The 22,481-nt window shown below is 46.6% G+C and overlaps 6 protein-coding genes across 6 annotated transcripts; 3 read left to right on the forward strand and 3 right to left on the reverse strand.

Annotated features, from left to right (window-relative positions):
• Positions 1 to 90: 90 nt before the first annotated feature.
• LOC128310127 (3-ketodihydrosphingosine reductase) lies at positions 91 to 1,821 on the forward strand. Its single transcript, XM_053046680.1, has 3 exons — positions 91 to 313; positions 389 to 636; positions 700 to 1,821. Exons 2-3 carry the CDS (start codon positions 423 to 425, stop codon positions 1,467 to 1,469), a joined length of 984 nt encoding a protein of 327 aa, XP_052902640.1. The 5' UTR covers positions 91 to 313; positions 389 to 422; the 3' UTR covers positions 1,470 to 1,821.
• Positions 1,822 to 2,280: 459 nt separating this feature from the next.
• Positions 2,281 to 7,641, reverse strand: LOC128310126 (mucin-19). The gene is made up of 2 exons (XM_053046679.1): positions 7,293 to 7,641; positions 2,281 to 7,206 (listed from the first exon to the last, which is right to left on the reverse strand). Exons 1-2 carry the CDS (start codon positions 7,637 to 7,639, stop codon positions 2,574 to 2,576), a joined length of 4,980 nt encoding a protein of 1,659 aa, XP_052902639.1. The 5' UTR covers positions 7,640 to 7,641; the 3' UTR covers positions 2,281 to 2,573.
• A 2,476-nt stretch (positions 7,642 to 10,117) lies between these two features.
• Positions 10,118 to 12,019, reverse strand: LOC128310804 (methyl-CpG-binding domain protein 2). Its single transcript, XM_053047525.1, has 3 exons — positions 11,756 to 12,019; positions 10,656 to 10,833; positions 10,118 to 10,592 (listed from the first exon to the last, which is right to left on the reverse strand). The coding sequence occupies exons 1-3, from the start codon at positions 11,875 to 11,877 to the stop codon at positions 10,281 to 10,283; spliced, it is 612 nt and encodes a 203-aa protein (XP_052903485.1). The 5' UTR covers positions 11,878 to 12,019; the 3' UTR covers positions 10,118 to 10,280.
• Positions 12,020 to 12,113: 94 nt separating this feature from the next.
• Positions 12,114 to 13,859, forward strand: LOC128309529 (metaxin-1 homolog). The gene is made up of 4 exons (XM_053045941.1): positions 12,114 to 12,297; positions 12,392 to 12,835; positions 12,897 to 13,388; positions 13,460 to 13,859. The coding sequence occupies exons 1-4, from the start codon at positions 12,229 to 12,231 to the stop codon at positions 13,532 to 13,534; spliced, it is 1,080 nt and encodes a 359-aa protein (XP_052901901.1). The 5' UTR covers positions 12,114 to 12,228; the 3' UTR covers positions 13,535 to 13,859.
• Positions 13,779 to 16,287, reverse strand: LOC128309528 (vacuolar protein sorting-associated protein 45). The gene is made up of 3 exons (XM_053045940.1): positions 16,017 to 16,287; positions 15,753 to 15,951; positions 13,779 to 15,693 (listed from the first exon to the last, which is right to left on the reverse strand). The coding sequence occupies exons 1-3, from the start codon at positions 16,107 to 16,109 to the stop codon at positions 14,261 to 14,263; spliced, it is 1,725 nt and encodes a 574-aa protein (XP_052901900.1). The 5' UTR covers positions 16,110 to 16,287; the 3' UTR covers positions 13,779 to 14,260.
• Positions 16,288 to 16,733: 446 nt separating this feature from the next.
• On the forward strand, positions 16,734 to 20,963 carry LOC128310044 (elongator complex protein 1). The gene is made up of 3 exons (XM_053046578.1): positions 16,734 to 20,264; positions 20,342 to 20,748; positions 20,819 to 20,963. Exons 1-3 carry the CDS (start codon positions 16,765 to 16,767, stop codon positions 20,881 to 20,883), a joined length of 3,972 nt encoding a protein of 1,323 aa, XP_052902538.1. The 5' UTR covers positions 16,734 to 16,764; the 3' UTR covers positions 20,884 to 20,963.
• The last annotated feature ends 1,518 nt before the right edge of the window (positions 20,964 to 22,481 follow it).

Below are 22,481 nucleotides of genomic sequence, written 5' to 3' on the forward strand. Positions count from 1 at the left end.
ATTTTAATTTTAGAACAAGTGTACGAACCTTGGCATTACAACGGTGTCGTTCGATCTAGATTACAGTGTAGTAACGGTGTTTTGTTTACTTTACAATTCCGGCAACACTCGACTAGAACAATTTAATTATTAAAGCATAATTCCTCTTCAAAAATCGAAAACTATCGTATCTATCTATCGCTCCTGCACTGCACTTCAGCCTGGATTCTGTAAAGTACGGCCAACGTTTTATCTCTTATCAGCATTTTTAACTAATCTTCTGTCAATCGACTTGCGGGTCCAAATAAGCATCCATCAATCGAATACGGTTGAGGTAAGGAGTGGTCCCTGATATCATATCTTTTCTGCTTTATAAACCCATTTAAACTTTTTCTTTCTGTTTTTATAGCCTCCGGCATTGCAGACATCGAGTTCTGCACGACATGAACCATTCCACCGAAATCATCCTGACCATTGCCGGCATTGTGTTGGTACATGGGTTAATTTTCTACTTTCTCACACGAAAGTCCCGACTGATTAAGGGCAAACATGTGGTCGTTACGGGCGGTTCCAGTGGGATCGGTCTGTGGGCAGCAATCGAGTGCGTCAGATTAGGGGCGCACGTTACTATCATAGCACGAAACGTGTCCCTTTTGGGTAAGCAACGTGTAATTGTGTCTTCCCGCATTGAATAAGTGTTGTCTTATTTGTTATTTTCAGAAAAAGCGAAAGAAGAGCTCGAAAAGAGACGCATCCGTGACACACAACTGATACAATTCCGATCGGTTGATCTTTCCAAGAGTTACGATGTGGTGAAAAACACGCTGCACGAGTTAGAGCAAGCGGTCGGACCGATCCACATGCTTATCAACTGTGCCGGTATGGCCATTTGCGGCACCATCGAAGACACCTCGATCGAGGACGCCCGGAAACTGATGGATGTGAACTATTTCGCTACCTACTACCCGACCCGCTACGTTTTGCCAAAGATGAAGGAAGCCGGGGACGGTATCATCGTGATTACTGCGTCCCAGGCAGCGCTGATGGGAATTTATGGTTACGGTGCGTACGCTGCCTCCAAGTTTGCCCTTCGTGGATTAGCCGAAACGATCGCAATGGAAGCACGGCATCGTGGCGTTAGTGTCACGCTTGCCCTACCGGCCGATACCGATACACCCGGGTTTGAGGCGGAAAATCGTTCCAAGCCGGAGGAAACGAAAATTATTTCCGGATCGGGCGGATTAGCAAAACCGGAGCACGTCGGCAAGCGGATCGTGCAGGACGCGCTGAAGGGTTCGTTTTTCTCCATTATGGGACTGGAAAGCTGGGTGTTGAGTATTCTGTGCGTCGGTATGGCACCGTGGCGTGGGCCATTGTTGTGCTTTGTGCAGTTTTACCTGTTGGGACCCCTGCGGCTTATCGGGCTGGCACTGCAGTGGAACTTCCAGCGGATTATAAAGAACTGTGCCAAACAGCGACAACGTACATGAACAACCAAAGGCAATGGCGACGAGTGGAAATGCGATGGCGATCAAATTAAACGTAACTGAATCCACCTAAACACGATAAAACAATACAATTAGCAACAATATTGCATTTCCTTTAGGGACTGCAATGTGTGTAATATCCAAAACTCAAAAAATAGCATCGTGCATTAATCTTAAGTTTTGATAACACAAATTTAGAAAGAGACTACCTAAAAATACGCGCACAACTTTCACATCAGATTAGGAAGGTAAAGCTCTAAAAGGATCGATTTATGTAAATCAGTTCTTACAATATTCAAACATAATAAAACCAAAAAACAGTATTGCGTGATGTTAAAAGATCAAAATTTACTATTACCGCAAAAAAAGTTATTTAATATGTTTTGTTCTGTTTTTCTTATATAATTACACCATCTGTTTTATTACACTTTCATCCTATTAACCTTTTGTTTTTCCCCCCCGGCTGTGGCTCAACGATCATAACCCGTCTTCTTAATGGTTTAATAGATATTTAAATCTAAAGAAGATACAGAAAAATCCAAAACTCATATACATTTCACTTTACTGTATAGGTTTGTTAATTCCGTTCCGTAACTGGAGGTTATGGTTGTAATTTTATTAAACTTTCCTTTCTTTTTATACAAAGTCATTTCCTGTTCCATATACACACACACACACGTACGTACGCAAATTTTCTACCACCCTGCAATTTTGACCAATTGAATGAAGACGACCCTTAGCAACTTTTGTTCGTATCATCGAATGAACGACATGAAACGGAGGTCAACCGTGGATATATTTGGTAATAGAAGAATCGTGAGTACTAAAGCAATGGAAACGATACACTAACAAGAAAGGGACTATTGTTTTTTTTGTACCGAAAGAACGTCACTGCGATACGCCGGAACTTGATAGTGTGAGAAGTTTGTAAACAGACGCAGAGTGCATGGCTCTGGATTAAGGCAGGCAGACACAGCAGCGAGGCATTCCGGAACGTTACATGGTAAAAAAAAACCTAACTTGCCTCCTCCGGGGGCCCTCTGTCCCCTTAACTTACCCACGGTAAACCCTTAACAACGTGTGCTCAACAACGTACCCTTGTTACGGTCACTTAACGCGCCTCGTCGCCACCTTTATTCGCCGCTGGCCACCCGTCGGTCCATTAGGTGTCGAGTTCGTACCAATGCTGAACGTAGGCATAATTCCACCACCGGGCACCACACCTGGACCACCGAACGCGGGTGGTGCACCAAATGCTGGCGAAACACCGCCCACCATCCCGAATGGTTGTTGTTGCTGCTGCTGCTGCTGCTGACCACCCATATTACCGCCAAAGTTAAACGCTGCGCCCGGTTGTTGCTGTGGTTGCGGTGCAACGGCCGCAACATTACCGGCGGAGAAATTGAACGGTGACGTTATACCACCACCTGCACCCGGTCCCTGCTGTCCTACCGATGCACCGAACGTGAATGGACCCGGGGTGGCCGACGTATTGTTGCCGGTGGATGAATTCCCTCCATTAACCATTGCGCCGAATGTGAAGGGTGACGCATTATTGCCCGCTGGGTTCGTGTTGCCGCCCGTTGCTACCGGTGATCCGAACATTGGTGGAGAGGACACATTTCCATTCGTGTTGACGCTACCGATCCCACCCGTGAAGTTAAACGGTTTGGCCGCATTCGAACCAAGGTTAAAGTTGAAACCGCCCGGTGCACTGGGTGTTGCCTGTTGTTGGGCGTTTAGATTGTTTTGTTGCATCGTACCACCGGCATTGCTGTTGGTCGCACCGAACGTGAACGGTTTGCTAGGTGTCGTCGTCTGATTGGTGGTTCCGATACCATTCGCAAGACCACCACCGGTTGCATTAAAGCCGCCGAAGGTACTGCCGGTGACACCGGCACCGGTTGCACCGAACGTGCCGGATGAGGTGTTGTTATTATTGGATCCAGCGCTGTTGGTCGCACCGAAGGTAAACAAACCTCCGGATGAAGCCGTTGGAGCTGGAGCTGCCGCTGCATTGTTCGATACACTCTGAGGTCCGTTCGTTTGTGTTGCTCCAAAGATAGAACCGGCCGCTGGATTTTGGGCGCTTGGAATAGCAGTTCCCGGGCGTGATGTATTGCCAAAGATGGAACCACTACCGAACGTCGGAACTGGACCGGTACCGTTCATAGCGCCCGCACCAAACGTGGGCACGGCAGAATTAGATGTGTTGCCACCGACTGTTCCAGTGGTATTGTTTGACATCGCGCCAAACATTCCGGATCCGGGAGTAGTACCCGCTGGCGTCTTATTTGCCACCGCACCGAATGTGAATGGAGCTGCGTTGGTGGCCGTACCAGTACCAGCACCGAACGTGGGTATAACTTGAGAATTTGATAATGTTGCCGGCGCATTCGACTGCTGTTGTTGTTGTTGGGGTGGTGTAGCTATACTTTGTGGCGTCGTGCCTGGTGCTGCCGCTGGTTTTGTCGCGCCAAAGGAGAAAATTCCACCCGTAGGCGCTGGTGCGCCTGCTGGAGAATTTATTGTAGCAGCATTGCCAAAGATGGACCCAGTAGCGCTAAGAGCATTGTTAGGAGCACCATTCGTCGGTGCAGGTGATCCAGCGACCGCTTTGCTGGCACCGAACGTGAACGGAGATGATGCAGCTCCAGTGGTTCCAGTTCCTGTTGCGCCAATAGCAGCACCGAAGATGGAAGTTCCAGTCGTCGTGTTTGCAGCTGTGGTTGCTTGGCCAGCAACAACCGACCCGAACATGGACGATGCAGCGTTCGGCTGTGGTTGAGATGCTGCGGTAGCGAATAGGTTCGTCTTACCACCACTATTACTACCATCGGATGGTGCGCTGCTGGTGGTGGTTGTGGTAGCCCCAAATATGTTTGCAGTTGTGGAGGGCGTCGGTTTCACGCCACCGAACATGAATGGTTGCGATGGCATCTGGTTCGAAACAGTTCCGCTGGTATTTGAAGCCGTTGTCGCTGTTGCCTGTCCTGTACTTCCGGCCAGTGAACCGAACGTTGGGAATGTTGTTGTGGGCGCCACGGAGGAAGAAACTGCACTTTTTATACCGGTCGCCGTAGGGCTGGCCTGCGCTGCTGTTGCTGCTGCACCAAACGTAAACGCACTGACAGGGGCAGCATTTGTTGTGTTATTACCACTTCCAAACGTGAATGCACCACTACCAGCAACCGGAACAACAGGTGTGATTGTGCTGGCAGAGGAACCCACCGCACTGATCGCCGTGCTGGTAAATAAGGGTCCGGCGCCGAACGTTGGGATTGTCGCGGATGTTGTTGCGGGTTTGTTGTTGGCAGCACCGCTGAAACCGAAGTTAAACGCAGGAGGCACTACTGTTGCTGCCGATGTCGTCGCTATTGTGGTGCTGTTGGTATTAGTTTGTGGCAGACCAGATGACGAGGACGCTACCGTGAGAGAAGCGGGGAGTTTGAAGCTACCGAACGTGGAACCAGCTCCGAAGGTGGGCAAACTGGCACTCGATGCCATCTGTGGTGATGTGGTTGTTGTTGTTGTTGAGACTGGGGCCACTGTTTTGGAAGCTCCACCCGTGAAGGAGAACGTTGGCGTACCGGTTGACGTCGCTGTGGTGGCTACCGTTGATGATGTTACCGGACTGCCACCGAACTGAAGTACGGGAGTGGGAAGCTTTCCAGCCGTGGCCGGTGAGAAGGAAATCAAATTCGAGTTGCTTAAAGCAGCGAGTGGACTGCTGCTTGACGGAGCGGTAGCCGTCTGTGCCGGTGTTCCAAACGTAAATGTGGTTGCCGTAGCAACCGTACTGCTCTGTTCGGAGGCAGCAGTTGTGGTGGGTTTAACCGGTAACGTAAATCCAGTACTTGTGGTCGTTTGAGGTGGAGTTGAAGGAATGGTAGCCAACGTCGCACTGCCAGACCCGAACGTAAACGTTAACGATTTTGCAGCTTCCGATTGTTGAGCGACAGTTACTTCGGGGGGTTTTTCTTCGTTCGATTTTGCAGCCGTCGTTTCCGTGGTGGGCTCCTTGGATGCGGGAGGAGCTATCTTTCCCAGTCCAGTATCTTTGATTGGATTGTTTATCAGAGCCGATAAACCGTTCGTGACTGTTCGTGACGAAGGTGGTGACGGTGTACTAACGGGCGTAACCACCGTATCCGTTTCTGTCACGCTTGCGGGCTTCGAAGCAACGATCGTTGGAAGTTCCTTGGGTATAGCATCTACGGTATCCTTTGCGGATACCGTGGGCCTACCTATACTGAACCCGGAGCGCGATTGTGTAAGTGCTTGCGATAAACGTGGCTGCGGTGGTTGTTGCTGTTCCTCTTCCTCCTCATAGTCGTCCAGATCGCCGCTTAGACACTTCAACATCACGGTTAGCTTCGATGGGGCCGGTTTCTTGAGCGGATCGCGTGAAGAACTAAACCCGCTCGAACCGAATCCGGACAGGGTTACATCGTTGGGTGATTTTTCCTTCGGCCTCACAAACTGCACCTTTCCACTGCCTTCACCGTGTTCGTCCTCCTCGCCATCGCTCGCTATTATACGACTGGTGCCTCTAGCAGACGGTGAGCCAGATTTATCCGCCGTCGAGGTTGATATCGCTGTTTCGTACGGCCGGTTAAAGAGTGTTATCTTTGGTGGAACACGGTGTTGCGTTGGTGCCTGATCCATCGTTTCATTGCTAGCACCGCGGACAGGTTGTTTCCAGTGGTCAATATTCGAACTGGTCCGGCTTGGAAGACCATTGGGTGCCCTCGGACTTTCACTTCGCCTCAGCGTTTCCGGTGTGTTTAGTGCCATGTTGGAAAACTTCTCTGGAGTGGCAGGTCCGACCATAGTGGAAGAGGATGTTGGCATTGTTCCAATTGCCGGACTGGACATGCTCACCGAAGCGGCATGATTCGCGTTAAAGCGTCGCTCCGCCCTTGGCACCATGATACGCTTCGGTGTGTTCATCGTCACCAAACTGGAGCTGAGCGAACTGAGGATGTCATTGTTTTTTATGCAGAGCCGCTTCTTTTGCGACTGTTGTTCACCACCGGAGCTAGGCAGACGGCCCACACCACCCAACCCGGGCCCCAGTTCTGACGGTGACGAAGGGCTACTTTCCGTCGTCTGTTCGCGGGTTCGCTTCGTAGCCATCCCGTGCGTTCCAATCGCAACGGCTGCCGTCGACGATGGAGGCCCACTGCCGGCCGCATCAAGCTCCGACAGTTCCTGGCACTGCTTCTTGATGCGATCCGCGTCCAGTTCCTCGCTGTTGATGCGCTTTCGGGATATTTCCTTCAGCGCATCCAGTACGCTACGGGTCGGAGTCGCTTCCAGCTCGGCACACGGTGTGATTACGCGATTTTCAACGTCGGCCTCATCACCTCCTCCGCCCCCGGATGGTCCATTTCGGGCCGACCCCAAACCACCAAACAAAGACGTTTCGCTGGCAGACTCGTTTGTGGTTGGTAGGAGCAATGAACCGCTGCGAAAAATGCTGCTACGCTTGTTCGTGTGAAAGAGAGAACGTTCCGGTGGTGCTATGCGGACCATGCTGAAGTTTCCATTCCGTCGGGACGCATTGCTGTTCGCGTAACGCAGCTCCTGCTTGCGCAACTGCACCAAAGGAAATTGTCCCGGTTTGTTGTAAACGCTCGACAGAGACTGGGAACGATTCATCGTTTGGGACTGGCTCCGATCGTAATAGCGCACCAATCGATTCACCAAACCGGGACTTTGCGCATCAGTCAGAACGCTAAAAGAAAGGTGGCAACGAACAAATACATATTCAAAACATTCAATTTGTCAACCTCCGTCAAAAACATTCGCACTTTTACTTACCGTGAGTTAACACGGCCAATTCCCGTCAGATTCCCACTGCTTTTGAACAGTGTGCGGTTGTTTAGTAACGGTGAAGTGGGCCTCCGTTTGGACTGTCCACCGATGCTGGTACCGTTCCAGGCAGAACTGAAACTGGTGCTGCCAATGTGCGTCGATTCAGCAACCGGTGGTGTACTGAGCGTCCGATCCAAACCCATCGCACTGCCCGCAAAGGAACTCAACCTTGACGGTGTACTTTGATTCCTGCTCGCGGATGACGATGACGGTGGACCGGATTTCATCGTGCTGTTGCGTGCTTCCGCCTGACGCGTACCCGATCTTTCTCGCTCCATCGATCGATCGAACATCGTCCCGCCGCACACGCTCGCGTCTTAACCTTCAAAACACGCACACGACACAAACGACCTATCGCGTTTGTGGTGCTGCACACCGTTGAGGGATTACTTGCCAAAAAGGAAATGCACTTTTGTTGATGCACTAGACTACCGCGCGGTGCATGCTTCCTTGTTCCAAAAACGGACCACAAACGTAACGCACATACGCACGTACACACACCTTTTGCGCAAACTTGCTTGACGTTTTACGGCGGGAGGTCCGTAGCTTGAATGCTTCCCTCCAATCGATGCGTATAGGAAGGGCACAAAAACACGAACTGGATAATGTACCACCGACCGTGTCCTTTTCACTTTCTTGCTTTGACTAAACCTGGCCGGGATGTAGTCGTAATTTATCCTCGCTTCTGGAAATTATGCTCGCAAATGGTGTCTGCACCAACTATTTTGGTAGAAAATCGCAAAAGTTATGACTCGCTATTGACACTTGGCTGTCACTTTTGACACGCTTTGCTGTGACAGCTGTCAGCATCGCATGCGAGTGGGGTTTTACACCAAAGCCCATAGTGCGGAAAATTCAAAAACGGTGAAAATCGAACATAATTACGAAGGAAATGTAAGTTTTTCTTATTTCAATGGAAATAGATGGAGAAAAGATATCACTTTGAACGATATTATCCAAGCCATATATACCATTTCTAACTAATGTACAAGACTTGTTATTCAAGGCTATAATTGTCTGTACAAGAAAGCGGTTGAACACATATTGCAGACTATCTGAAATCTGGTTTATTTGCAAATACTAGCTAATCGGCCCGGTTACAGGGCTATGCAACAATTCTATGCTATGCAATTCCGTTGTGTGCATAAACTCAAAGATGTTTAAAAAGAGGTTTTCATTCCTATTGGTGGACGTTGATTTTATTTCATTTAGTTTAATAATTTGTCTAAACTATTCCACAAAGCATATGCCAAGTCACATAGAGCTATTGTTGTTATTTTAAGGTTTTACAGATAGTGAGCCTTAACTATCTCTTAGTCTGAGATAGCCATTTGTCTGATCTGGACATCTTGCATCGTGTTTTAGATATTTGGCCGTTGTAGTTTATTAGTCCCGAACCTTGGTCAGTTATCACGAATGAAATGTACACGTCCTGTTTGCGTTCAGCTCCCACCTGGACTTTGCAGCTCATATGCGACATATAATTTTAACATTAGTACTCCAAATTACACTTAAGCGGTTCTTAAGAATCTTGCGTCACATTATACCCCTATTCCTTATACTGCTTTTCGTACGCAATGCACATGATTTGATCGAAAGTCGACGACTTTCACAATTGGAATCCTACAACTGATTTCATATGTCTAAGGTCAAGTAGGTATTCCCATTCAGTTAGCACTGGTTACACATGAGCTTTTCTGACTTCTTCTACCGATTCAGTATATATGAGTCGAACCTTTCCTTTAACAGGCACATGCATGTTTAGATTTCATACGGTGCCATTTTATCAGATGTGCCTGGTAATATATTTGGAAGCGGCACCAGTCTTCATTGGACAGGACCGGTACAAATTTACATCCGAACCAATCCCTCGTTGCCAGGCACAACTATTCAGGTTACGGGTAAATCAAGTTAAATAAAGTGCTCAGCTTGTGTAATGGATTGTTGAAGCACAGGCGATCTGCAAAACAAAATGCCCTACTAAAAATGTTCTCGTCCTACAAAAACTCCAAACATGGACTGCAATCGCAAACCCGAAATATTCGGTGAAGTACAATGATCAAGAAGATGATGGCAGCCAGTTCTCTTGGCTGGTATGATTTGAACTGACGATTGTTGACTATGATTTAACCGAGCCTTTCATTCAAAATATGTTTTCCTGAAGTTTATGGCAATATTACGTATTTTGCCTATTAGCATTTGATGGCATCTTGGCCATTGGGACTATGCTGCACAATATGCTGCGTCTCCAGACTCATGGTTGTTTGGTTTGATAAAATTTGCTCTATATAAACAGAGAAGTAAACAATAGGGCATAACTACAACAACATCTGCTCTTGAAATAGCAGTATCTGATGGTAAAATTATGAAGAATTGCAGCGAATCAAGCAGTAAAACAGCTTCTTAAATGCCTATATAATATAAGATGTTATAACACACGGTATCCTCTTATGCTGCTACCTTTGTGAGTTCAATGGTCATTTCTGGATTTCCTTGACATGTATTAAATAGGATAGTTAGTCCTGTGTATTGATATTGACTGTGGTGAATTATCAGATAGTAATGCACCTTACTAAACTAATGTAATATGCTAAAACATACAGTTCTTGACGAGGGTATTACAACGAGTTGTATTACAAGATACAACGAAAAACCCCTTACTAGGCAGCAATCGTCCGGTTGAAACGTTCCTGAAGGGATAGAATCAAATAAGCGTCAAGAAAACCTTGGTGGATATATTTGTTTGAAAAATTCCAAGTATATTTGTGTATTTCCATCATGCGGGCGTTGTACGAATAAGTAAAAAGTAAGAATCACGTCTAGCAGTTAAAATAGTGTGTAGGTAGTAAGCGACCGGTTGATGTTGTTGAGGTTCCGCTGTTCCGATCGAGGATGTCAGTACTCGCTCTCTCCTAAGGCTGTGTGCGGAAAAGCTTAGGCACGCAGCGCTTCCTGTAGCCGTAGTCGGGCGTACTGTACGCGTTCTTCCTGTCGCTTAACATCCTCCTCCGTGATGGTCACGTTCGTCATGAGCGGCTGGTGCGGATTAATGAACACACCGGCATTCGTGTTCAGGGACGTTTTCGATGCCGTCTGGCCAGTTACGGGGAGCGAGTTGTGGTGTAGGGCGGTGGCTAAAGACTGCAGAACCGTCGTTTCACGTATCCCCGGCCCTATTGGTCGCAATCGTTTCGGCAGTTCGATGGAACCGATTTCTTCATTGTGTGTATTGCTTGATCCAAGATTCTGTCGAGGAATAGATACATTTTAATGGAGGAATGTGTGGAACGCGCAAAGCTGTAAGAATACCTCTAAACGTTTTTCCCAGAACAGCTGCTTCGGTTTCACCTGATTACCGTGCTGGAGTTCGCGTTTCACTTTGGTATTGTCGGGTTCCTGTGATCTCACGACCGTTACCGGTTGCTTGAAGATCGAAGCCGTCTGTCTGATCGGTGGAATAAGCGATGTATCTGCTCGCATCGCTCGGCTGGACAATACGTACAAAGGAAAGTGAATAATTAGTACCCCAAACGGAATCACAACCAAACACCATTTAAACCCGCTCACAACTGATAAAAAGCATGCGTAGTAATAACGCTAATCCTACAAGAAAGAAAACATTCAAACCAAAATTCATTATTTACAATACGTATATGTAGGCACAAGTTTCCCAATGGCCATGGTCTTTTTTACGCGACCTCCTACTAATGGAAACTACCTGTAATCGTACTGAGATGGTGGTTTCACACCACAACCGGTGCTGATCGGTGTTGCATTAAGTGAATTACTTCCACCGAGTGGCACTGATGGGGGAAACTTCCTGCGCAGGGCGCTGCTATTTGGATGCTGTAGCAGATGATACCCCGGACCCTGGTGTGTGTTCAGTAACTGTGCAGCGCCCACCGAGAGCGGTGCAATAATGCGTCCAGCCTGATAATCGAACGTGGACAGATCGATCGTATCGCCGAGTGCGCGGGCAAGCTGTGGTTTACTTTCGATTCTCTTCCCCGATGGACTTCCAGTGCGAAATGAATGCAATGGGAGGTGATTAAGGGGGAACAGAGGAGTTTGGATGAAAGTTGTAGCATAAATAGATATCACGGGAGCCCCATTCCAATGGACAGTTCCGTTATGCTAACTTGAAATTTTGGTTCTAGCCAATTCGTTTATAATTTGGTCGCAATAGGTTGAATTAACTCCAGTGTGTCGGTTGATAGGAATGTTATCTTAGGGAAGAGCCCAATTCCAATCCGATTGCTTCGAGCGATCCAGCACTTTAAATTCACCCTCAATCAGCGACGATACACCGCGAGTGCCAATGAAGCAACTTAATTTTGAACAACCAATGCAAACTAACCAGTAACTGCACGCGATTTAAACCGTTTGAAAAGCACGGCACATTGTCTTACCTGTAGTAATACACATCGACTTTTCCAGCAGAAAGGCCTGTCTTGCGAAGTACCTCTTCCCGTTGCCAACCCTTCGGTAGGCCAACGCAATCGTTTCGCTTCCGTTCGATGGATACGTTCATGGTGCTTTTGAATGATGAATAGGTTTCAAAACTCCAAAACACGCCCCAGATTATCACGGTCTGTAAACGAAGTGCTGTATTTTCTGTACAAAATACCACCAGCGGGACACAGCTAGCGTTGTTTGTTTGTTTGGCTCGGAGCAGAACTTTCTTCTTTCTCTTCGCACTGTTTCGTGTGACAGTTGTTTGACAGCTAAGATTCGGTCGCCTTCTGGAAACGGTTCACCGAAGAATGAGAATTGCACAACGCGTAAACACACATTTCTGGTTATTAAAAAATACGCGAGTACATAAAATCAAGACTGGCAACCGAACGGCATATTGTGGTTCGAGCGGAACTTTATCCACAGGATGGAAATATTTGTTTATCGCGGCGAATGGGGACTACCATCGATCGATTACGAATGTAACCGGCTTTTGGTAAGCAATACCGTACACATTCCAACCGAAAGTTGCTTACGAAACATAATCGAATACTTGCGAATATCGGTTTTTCGTGGTTTTCTCTTTGCAGGCTTATCTAAAATTTTGCAATGCCAAAGTAACGGTCAACTTTAATGGGAATCCATTCAGCTCACCGAATGGTATGCTACCGTACATGATAGCGGACGGGAAGAAGATTGCCGGATATGGTCGAATAGTGGAACATCTGTCCGCTACCGGTATAGGGCCACCGATGGCAAACAAGACCGTCGACGTGGGGGATGTAACCCTGCATGCTACCCGCATCAACGGCCACATGCAGTATGTGCAGGAAAATTTGCATCCCTACTTTATGTACATGCTGTGGGGAGATCCAAAGAACGTGGACACCACCCGTACGGTGTATGCGAAACGCATTCCAATTCCATTCAATTTTTATTGCCCCCGAAAGTATGTGCTGCGCACGAACGATATCACGCAATCGTTGGCAGGATTTTCGTTAGAAGATTCGATCGAATTTCACGACGTGTCTGAGGTAAGATGATGCAAGCTGTTCAATTCGATTCGCCGTTTATAAATCTTTTGGGTCATTGTAGTTCCAACATAATGCTAAAACCTGCCTAAATTGGATTGCAACGAAGCTCGATGATAACCGCTGGTTTGTCGGTGACAGCCCCACGGAAGTGGATGGCATACTTTATGGTTATCTATCGGTTTTACTAAAGCTTACTCTACCAAATAACGTGCTCCAGAACCACATTCGACAGTGTCCGAAGCTTATGCAATATGTGGAACGAATAACGGCAACCTACTTTGCAAAGGAAGGATACAACAGTTTTACTGCATCAAAGAGCAGCAATAGTAGTGAACAGAAAAGTTCCGGCACTGGAACGCCAAATGATGGAAATTCTTCGTCATCCTCTGGCGAACAATCAGAGAAGAAGAGTGGGAATGATACCAAGTTTCATACCGGCCATCAGCAAGATCCGGACGATGGGCCGAAGGAAAGGCGAAAACGCTACATTTTATCTGGTTTGGTTGCGGCAGTTGCAATGGTAGGATTTGCCGTGTTGAATGGCATTGTGACGGTACGTAAAATTGACCGTTTGTTAAGGTGTATTTATATTTTGTAATTCGAAATGCTCCTTTTCGTTTCTAGCTTCCTAGTGAAGGAAATCATGGCAATTTCATACATTACGATGATCCGGGCGACTATGACGATGACGATAATTAGGCAGTAGTGTCCACTATGGTTCCCACTGCCATTGTTGTGTGCTCGTTGCTACGGCTTCCGGATAGAGTCGCTATAACCGAACGCTTTACAACGATCTAAGTAACATTTAACGCCCTATTACTTGGATCATTTTCAACGTCTTATAGCAGCAGTAGTATGAAACAATTACCAAAATTAAAGCGGTTTGCTGAAAGTGTGAAGAAAAATCACCATAAAGAGCTGCGCACGCATGTTCGTTACACTTAAATGCGGTGTAGAGTTTATTTGTTTTAAATCTTGTTTCACAGTTATATTATTTCAGTTTATCTAGATACGGCTTTCCTCGGACGAATAAATAAGCGAGCAAAGATACTACTTATTACATACACATCTTACGCACGCGCACACGCACACACCAAGGCCTGCCGGGAAGTAGTATACATACCAACAATCAGAATAATGTGTAAGGAATGGTGTTAACTAGTGTTGGGTGAATCTGAGTCAGATTCGTGAATGAATCTGAATCTCGTTTCTGAAGATTCATGTACTCCCAAAAATTCAAGAATCCTCATAGATTCGTGAATCTTTTGAGAATAGACTCAAGATTTGTATGTCTTCTCACTGAAGATTCATAGGAATGACTCTTCTCAAAGGATTCACTAAGCACTAGGGTCAACGATGATAGTTTAAATATGACCTATTAAATCTCGTTTGCTAGTATTAAAAGGAAGCAGCACTCATTTCCCTCTAAGCCGTCCCAGCCGGTGCATGGTGGAATTGCTGCAGCGAGCGCGAATGTTTAAATGGCACTCCAACCGTAGCGGCAAGCACTTCCTCGATGAACGATTCCGAGTTGTGGATCGTTGTGCCACCGAGAACGATCCGGTAGCCTTCCTGATTGTATCGATGGACTGCGAGTGCTTCTTCGTACGTTGCACCACCGACGATGAATACGATCACTTCAGCCGGTGGTCTCCGGAACGGTACCTCATTGCCCATGATCGGATACTGCGCATCGAGCGGACGTCCCTTGATGATCTCCTCGAGCGTTCCCTTCAGCACACACTCGTGCTGGGCGTACACGTTTTCGACCCCCTTCAGCTCCTTAATTAGATTACGCGTCAGCTTAACTGCATCGGTTATCTTGACTGTGTTGAACAGTTCCTGCCGTGCCACGGTGCTAATGTATTCGAGCATGCGGGGCGCAATATGCGGCCGGCCGCAACGATCCTGCAGTAACTTTAGCAAACCGGACGTGTCACAGTTTGCGTGCCGTTCATAACGCATCGCGTACAGTAATACGAGACGCAGTGCATTGGCCGTACTGATCTTGCCTTCCGATACGAGCCGCTTTACTCGTTGCAGCTGGGTCGAATGATCAGCCCGGCAGGCTATTTCTTGCTCCAGTTCGGAAACCTCAAACAGCTGCTGCTGACCGACTTGTACCGATAGTTCGCTGATTAACACGAGATGCTTCGTAACCGTGCCGGACATCTTCCGGAACTGAGGGTACGTTTCGACAAAGTTTTTCATATCGGCTATGCTTTCGATCTTGCGTTGATCGTTTGCCTTCTTCTGGAACTCGTCCATCAGCACCTTGATCGTGGTGGCAATCTCGCCAAAATTTGCGTACAAGTTGTTAGCGTAGAATTCATCCTGCTCCGTCGAGAGGACCACCTCTTTTAGGTCCTTCGGTACACCTGCAACTCTCGATAGGTCCACTCGCTGTTTATTGATTGTGAGTAACTCGTGGACCATTGCCTGATACGTCCACTGGTTGAGTAGCGGTGTGATTGGGTCATCTCGTCGGTCCAGTATGAGCAGGAGTGGTGGTGCAGCACCGTCTTCCGGTGGCCGGAAGCTAAACAGTGCCGTTTCCTTGTTGATCGTTTCGTGAACTTTTTTTGCGAGCGTTTGGGCTGCGGTGGACCCTGACCGATAGCGAATAGCCGGACGGAACTTGAACGATAGTAGCACGCTGACCAAACCCTGCGTGGAGCGCTCTAGTGCTTCCGGGTTCCAGTTCAGCGCCTGCAGACAAGTTGGGATGTGTAGCGAGAAGAGGTTCGGATTGACCGGCAGATAATCGGCGTAAATCTCCTTAAAATCCTGCACGGATTCTCCTTCGTCACTTTCGGCAAGCGTTTTTATGTCCGTCCGTGGGATAATGTTGCTGAAATCTGGTCCAAAAACACACATGAATAACGTACGTATGGGGGAAAACTTACAACACGCCTACATATGTAATAGGAGCCAAACTTTGGGCTTTGAAGTTCCTGCTGCAGCAAGAAGATGTTATCCTTCGTGGGACGCACAAATACGATGCATTTCAGATACTTCAGCTTTTCATTAGAACGCATGGAATCGAGCCGTTCGAACAGGAACACTTCCTTTTGCAACATCTCCGACTGGGCAAAGGCCATTGACACGATACTTATCTGGTTGGGAAGTGTGCAAATTAATCAATTGTCTATCAGAATAGCGTGCTTTGAATGCTGCTTACCGTCTCCCGGTCCATCATGAGTAATTTCATGCCTGGTCCGGCATCCGAGATCATTTTATCAATGTACATCTGTATCGCACGAATTACGTTCATCTTTTCAACACGATTTTTCTCTCTTTGGCGCCTTGCAATAGGAAGAAGCGGTACGTAAGCGTAGATCTTGAAATTATCCACGTACGCGAACGATAAGTTAATTGTTTCGCTTCCAGCTGGTACTTTTGTTACACCATTGCTATTATTGACTTTTTCACGTTTAATTTCCCTGCTTCCTTTATCAGTCCTAATTTTGCTGGTGATACAGCTCTGTTTTGACGTTGACTGATCGGCCCTTACCAGACCGATGTAACGTTTCTGAAGGGTTTTCACTTGAATCTACATATCGAAACCGGCACACCTCGATTATAATTATATGAAATAAGCTCTAATTACATAACAACAACGTGATAAAATTTTATGCGTTAGGCGTTTTAGGCGTTAATGAAAACCCTGTTTCTGTTGTTTATAATCAGTTGTATCTGATGTGGCCTATTTATTTACCCCTCACTGTAAATTGCTGTTTACGTCAGTAACAAACCGTTCCCGAAGGCTATTCTGTCATGTCAGTTTGCCGCAACTTACCGAAACAATTTTGTAAACACCAGGTACCAAACAGAAACGTGCTCGTGGAAAACATTAATAAAAAGATTCCTTTATTTGCAGTGCAGTTCTAACATTTCGATGAGCATAGAATCGTGAAAACGGCCGCACAATGAGGAATCTTTATCGTGTATCGCATCAAAGCTACGATCTATCGGAAAATAAGCTACTTGCTGTCCGCCCCGGTTTTACCGTCGATCAGAATGCGGAACTCAAATTTTACTTCGCCCAGGACAGTGGTGTGTTTTGTTGTCCCCTGCTTATGGACACGGAACGTCCCTTCTGTGAACCATTGCTTTCACAAAGTGATGGACACGAGGACATTATAGCGATCGAACATCTCGCTCTGACCGATGAGCTTTGCTGTGCATCATCCCGCGGCAATGTCTGGTCGTACAAGTTATCGAGTGGACAGGTGGAGGAAGTAACCCACTGCAAGCATGGCATTAAAGCGATGCAATGGAGCCCGGATCAAGAGTTGGTGGTGTTTGTGGACGGTGAGCTAAACGTTGTCACCATGATCGGTAGTGAGTACGAACCGATCAATGAAGTACAGCTAAAGGAAGACACGTTCGGTGATCGACAGTTCATGAGCGTGGGTTGGGGCAAGAAGGAAACTCAATTCCATGGTTCGGAGGGGAAAGCTGCTGCTACTGCTAAAAAATCCATACCCAAAAATGATGCGAACACTGGTCAGGAGAACGAACAGTGTGATGATTCGGTGAATATAAGCTGGCGAGCGGATGGAGAATACTTTGCGGTCGGTTATTTAGCACCGTTCGGTCAGCGAGCATTCAAGGTGTTCAATAAGGAAGGAGCCTTACAATTCACGTCGGAAAAGTGCTATGGATTGCAGGGCTCGCTCGCCTGGCGTCCCTCGGGCCAATGGATTGCAATCCCGCAAGACCTAAAGACGGGGTATGTTATTGCACTGTTCGAAAAGAATGGTTTGCGCCATCGGGAAATTCCACTCACATTGGATCCTCGACCCGGAGAGAAAGTACGTTCCCTTCACTGGAGTCCAGATTCGGACGTGTTAGCTGTGCACTGGGAAGATACGGAAAAAGGAACCAACAACGTGTTCCTGTACGTGATCGGGAACTATCATTGGTATCTAAAGCAAGACATGTCATACACGGCAGGTGCTTTCATTTCCAGCATTCAGTGGGATCCGCGACATTCTGCCGGCAAAACATTGCACTTGTTATCATCCGACCGGTACGAGAGTATTCGTTTCGATTTTCGCGTTGATCGTTCCGTGGGTCTTACGGAGGACGATCAAGCCATGGTAGCGGTTATCGATGGAAAACGATTGCTGCTTACTTCGTTTCGAAATGCCGTCATACCGCCACCGATGTGTGGCTACACACTGGAACAAGAACATTCTATTAATGCGGTCGGTTTTATTCGTACATCAGGACGGTCAGAAGCGACGGGACAGGACGTAAGTCCAAACGCATTCTTTACCATCGATGCACTAGGCGAAATTACTTTGTACGACACGAAGTATACGAAGGATACGGGACGGACCATTTTGTCTGGAGTTACCGTTTTGCTAAAGATTGCAGCCAGTAGAATGAGGGTTTCCGATGAAGGCAAACCTAGAACACTACATAATCTTTGGTTAAACCCGAATTATCTAGTTATGGATCACAGTGAAATGCGCTGCTGTGTTTACAGTATGTTACCGGCTACAGACGGGCCAACCTTAAAGAAAATATGGCCGAAGGAGATAGACAACGATGACGCAATTGGTTGCATAGAAGCATACGGGAAGGATAATATACTCGTAGAGTTGCTCTCTGGTCGCGTACTACAATTGGACGTATTAACTAACACAGAAGATGCCGCGTTGGATGCAAAAACAAACAACCATAGCGTTCTGCCCGTATTCTGCGAACAGCTGTACGTTGACCGCAACCATCCCGAGCGAACAGTTTATGCACTAGCACAAAACAGACGGCATCTGTACCGCAATGGTACCTTGCTGGCTTCCGATATAACGTCCGTTCTGCTTACGGAAAGTTATGTACTTTGCACGACAATTGCCGAGCTAAAATTCATAGCTCTTGGTAGTTCCGATGTTGCAGCGAACGATCGTGATCCGATCATCGGTGAGCGACGAGTTGAACGTGGCTCCAAGCTGGTAACGGTTGTGCCGAAAGCTTCACGAACCGTGTTTCAATTGCCACGCGGTAACTTGGAAGTGATCAATCCCCGAGTACTATCCCTATGCCTAATTGCGAAACATCTGGATGCGCTCGAGTACTACGAAGCGTTCGATATTATGCGAAAAGAGCGCATCGATTTGAATCTGCTCGTTGATCACGATCCTTCAGGCTTTTTGGAGCATCTCACGAGCCACTTTCTGGTCCAGATAACAAATGTTAACTGGTTGAATCTGTTCATATCGGATCTAGCCAATCAGGACGCATGTCAAAAGTACGAAAGTAACTATCGCTCTAGGAACGGTTCGGGTCCGACCCTGCCGGTCGGTTACTCAACGCAGGAAAAGGTGCGTTTTTGCTGTGAACGCCTACTAGCGGCCATGGATGTGGATCCGACGGTGTTAACGCTTCCGAAAATTACCTGCCACGTGAAACAGGGGCAGCTGGAAAAAGCCCTTGCACTTATCTGGACACTGAAGCAACGCCAACCCACGTCCGAACCGGCCGAAGAAGCGTTACGCTATCTGCTTTACTTGGTCGAGGTAAACGTGCTGTACGATGAGGCGCTTGGAATGTACGATTTTGGGCTCGTCCTGTTTGTGGCCACCAAGTCACAGAAGGATCCGAAAGAGTATCTTCCCTTCCTGAACGAGCTGAAGCGTATGGATGAGAATTATCGCAAGTATCGCATCGATTGCCACCTGAAGCGTTACGATCGTGCGCTGGAACATATCGCTCGTTACGAGACGGAAGAGGAACGGTTCCAGGAGGCGTTGGAATTGACGGCTACCCATCAGCTATATTCAGTCGCACTTCGATGTTACAAAACCAGTACCAACAAGGATTATTATCGTCGAGTGTGTGCTCTGTACGGCGATTACCTACGCAAAGGAAGTAAACACGCGGACGCTAGCTTAATGTACGAACGGGCCGGTGATCTACAGCAGGCGATCTCTTCTGCCCGCCATGCCTTGGATTGGTGTCGTGTAGTACGTCTGTCCACGACCGGTTCCATGCCGGCGGACGCTGTTTTGCGGTCGCTCGTACCGGCATTATTGGAAGCTGGAGAGTACGATGCCGCAGCCACGATCGCTTACGATCATTTAAAGGACACAAGGCTAGCGATCGATTGCCTGGTGAAAGATCATCGGTACGAAAGAGCGCTCTTGTTGGCAAACGAACCCGACCTACAGGCTAAAGTTCGGAGTTGTTTAGGGGAATATCTAACCACACTGGATGAAACGCTTTCCGCTGAAAATGAACAGTTCTTGCGACAAAAGGAGCGATTAGTGACGGTACGGGAAGAACGTTACCGGAAGCTAACATCCGCCGCAGATGGTGAGGACCATGGCGATGCTGATGCGGACTGTGGTGACTGCGATCTGTTCTCGGATAGTTCCACTATTGCTTCTTCACGTCACACCGGAACATCTGGACGTTCAGGGTAAGTAATAATGTTATTCGTACATTTTAGTACAAGAATTTTTGCATTCATTCCGAGCACCTTCTTTATTATTTTAGCAAATCCCACCGTTCGAGTAAAAACCGACGCAAACATGAGCGAAAACTGCTTAACCTAAAGGAAGGCAACCCGTTTGAGGATATCGCTTTGATCGACGCTCTGCACACGCTGGTCGTTCGTGTTTGCGGTGTCGAACGGCAACGACATGTTCGGTCCATTTGTCAGGTTGCACTGGAACTCTCCTACGACAACGAAGCACAGAAAATTCAGCATGATTATGGTGCGCTGTTTCAATTGATTCGCTATTCACTGGATACTGTTTGGGTGCCCGAAATGATCGTACCCGGAATGCCTCCGAGCAGTGGAGCTGATACGGCCATGGCAGGGGCTCCTGTCCACCTATCACCTATCCTAACACCATCGGATCTTGTGCGAGCTCAGGATGCCCAACGTTATGCTTTGATAAGTATGCTACTACTTAATCGACGTTTCAAATATTCTGTTTGACTTATTTTTCCTAAATTTTCATATTTTAGAGCCCCATCAGCGCTACAAACCAGAAGTACAGTCCATTGCCTGGCAATGGGATATCTTAAAATAGAAGCAATTACGTTTCTATTTTTGTTGATTTATGCACATTATTGGCGTTGCCGAAATATAAGAAAGTTATCTTCAAACTGAATAAACTTAGAAGAAACAAATATTGAAAACTGTGGGGATATATGCAAACAGCAGGAAAACACGACCGAAATGGTGATGTGATGTAGCAATCGAAACGTTGTGCAGCAAAGAGCATGATAACAGTTATCCAAGTTTTACGAGTCAATGCGGCATTTCAATTCATCGCGATCGATCGATTGTTTCATATGTTTGCATTACGGCACACGGGGTGATCAGGTGAGTATATAAGATGAATGTAAATCTGCGGGCCCCTGCACGTGAGGCCATGGTAAGACATGATGTTTTCATTTCAATTTGCACATCGTTTATACACAATACGAGACGTTTCTTACGTCGCGTACGGTAATCAAACCGTGTTTTGAGGGTAGAAAAGGAAAGGAAGGTGCATGTTGATCTTCAGGCGAAAAAGTAGAGGAGTGAGACAAAATTGGTGCCCGAAACTGGAGCACATTCGATGCTACCGAACGACGTAAGAAGAGCAAAATTCATCCATACTGCACCGAAATTCACTCAGCCCAGCTTGAAGCTAATTTGAAGGCAGACGAAAAAAATTCCCGTTGCGGTTGCGTTTGCTTTGGGTGTTCGGACGGATGCGGTTTTTTGTTGTTCACACGGGTGGTCTTTCTCGTTTTATTGAATCTCTTTCATCTGATTGTATGCGGACAGGTAGTGGAGATGAGTACATTCTAATCAATGTAAGTATTAAGCTAGAAATGACTAATTCCAGTGATATAGTCAGGGTGCTTCATTAATCTATCCTTGCGTAAAGTCATGTCTGTTAAGCGATTGCAGATGTGCATGCGTATGGTAAGCTTATCAAAAAGTGGGTGTCTACCCTCCATTACCTCATTTCTTCCAATCGCAGTCGATTCGATTCATTGCGTATGTATATAACACCCATTCCTAGAAAATAATGTTTCACATTTTTCAAGATAATTTTTATTGGTGTTTCGATTTTAAATTTCCGGATTTCACGGGTAGCTTCCAGATTTAGAATTAAATAAATTTAAACCTTACCAAGTCAGATGGTTAGTTAAAATTCATGAAATTTTAAAGATTTATGAATCTTTGATTAGAAAATCATGATTCATAATGGACACATAAATGATATTCGCTTTAAATCTTCTTTCAGAGTCGTACATCTAAATCAGTACCCAAATCTGATCCCAGTTTTAGATTCGACTCTCAACCGTTTTTTTTGATTTCAAGGACGCTATTTGATTTAAAGGAATCATTCCATTTTTTGAACTTCATGACGAAATGTTTCTAACTTATAATTAAAAACTTAACTTATAACCTTCAATACTTTAAATTAAGTTCCACTCAAACTAATCATTGTTAAAGCTGGTCTGGTGCCTCGAGTAGCCCGGATGCCTCAAAATGGATATATTTTTCTGTTTGCCAGGCACAAGGTAAAAGTCGTGACATCATCATCCCCTTGACGGTGAATAGAAAATAGTGTGCAACTAGTATCCTTACCCCGTTGCCAAAATCATAACCCGTTTTATGCTGACAATG

The sequence above is a fragment of the Anopheles moucheti genome, chromosome 2, assembly GCF_943734755.1.
Source record: "Anopheles moucheti chromosome 2, idAnoMoucSN_F20_07, whole genome shotgun sequence".
Classification (NCBI taxonomy): Eukaryota; Metazoa; Arthropoda; class Insecta; order Diptera; family Culicidae; genus Anopheles; species Anopheles moucheti.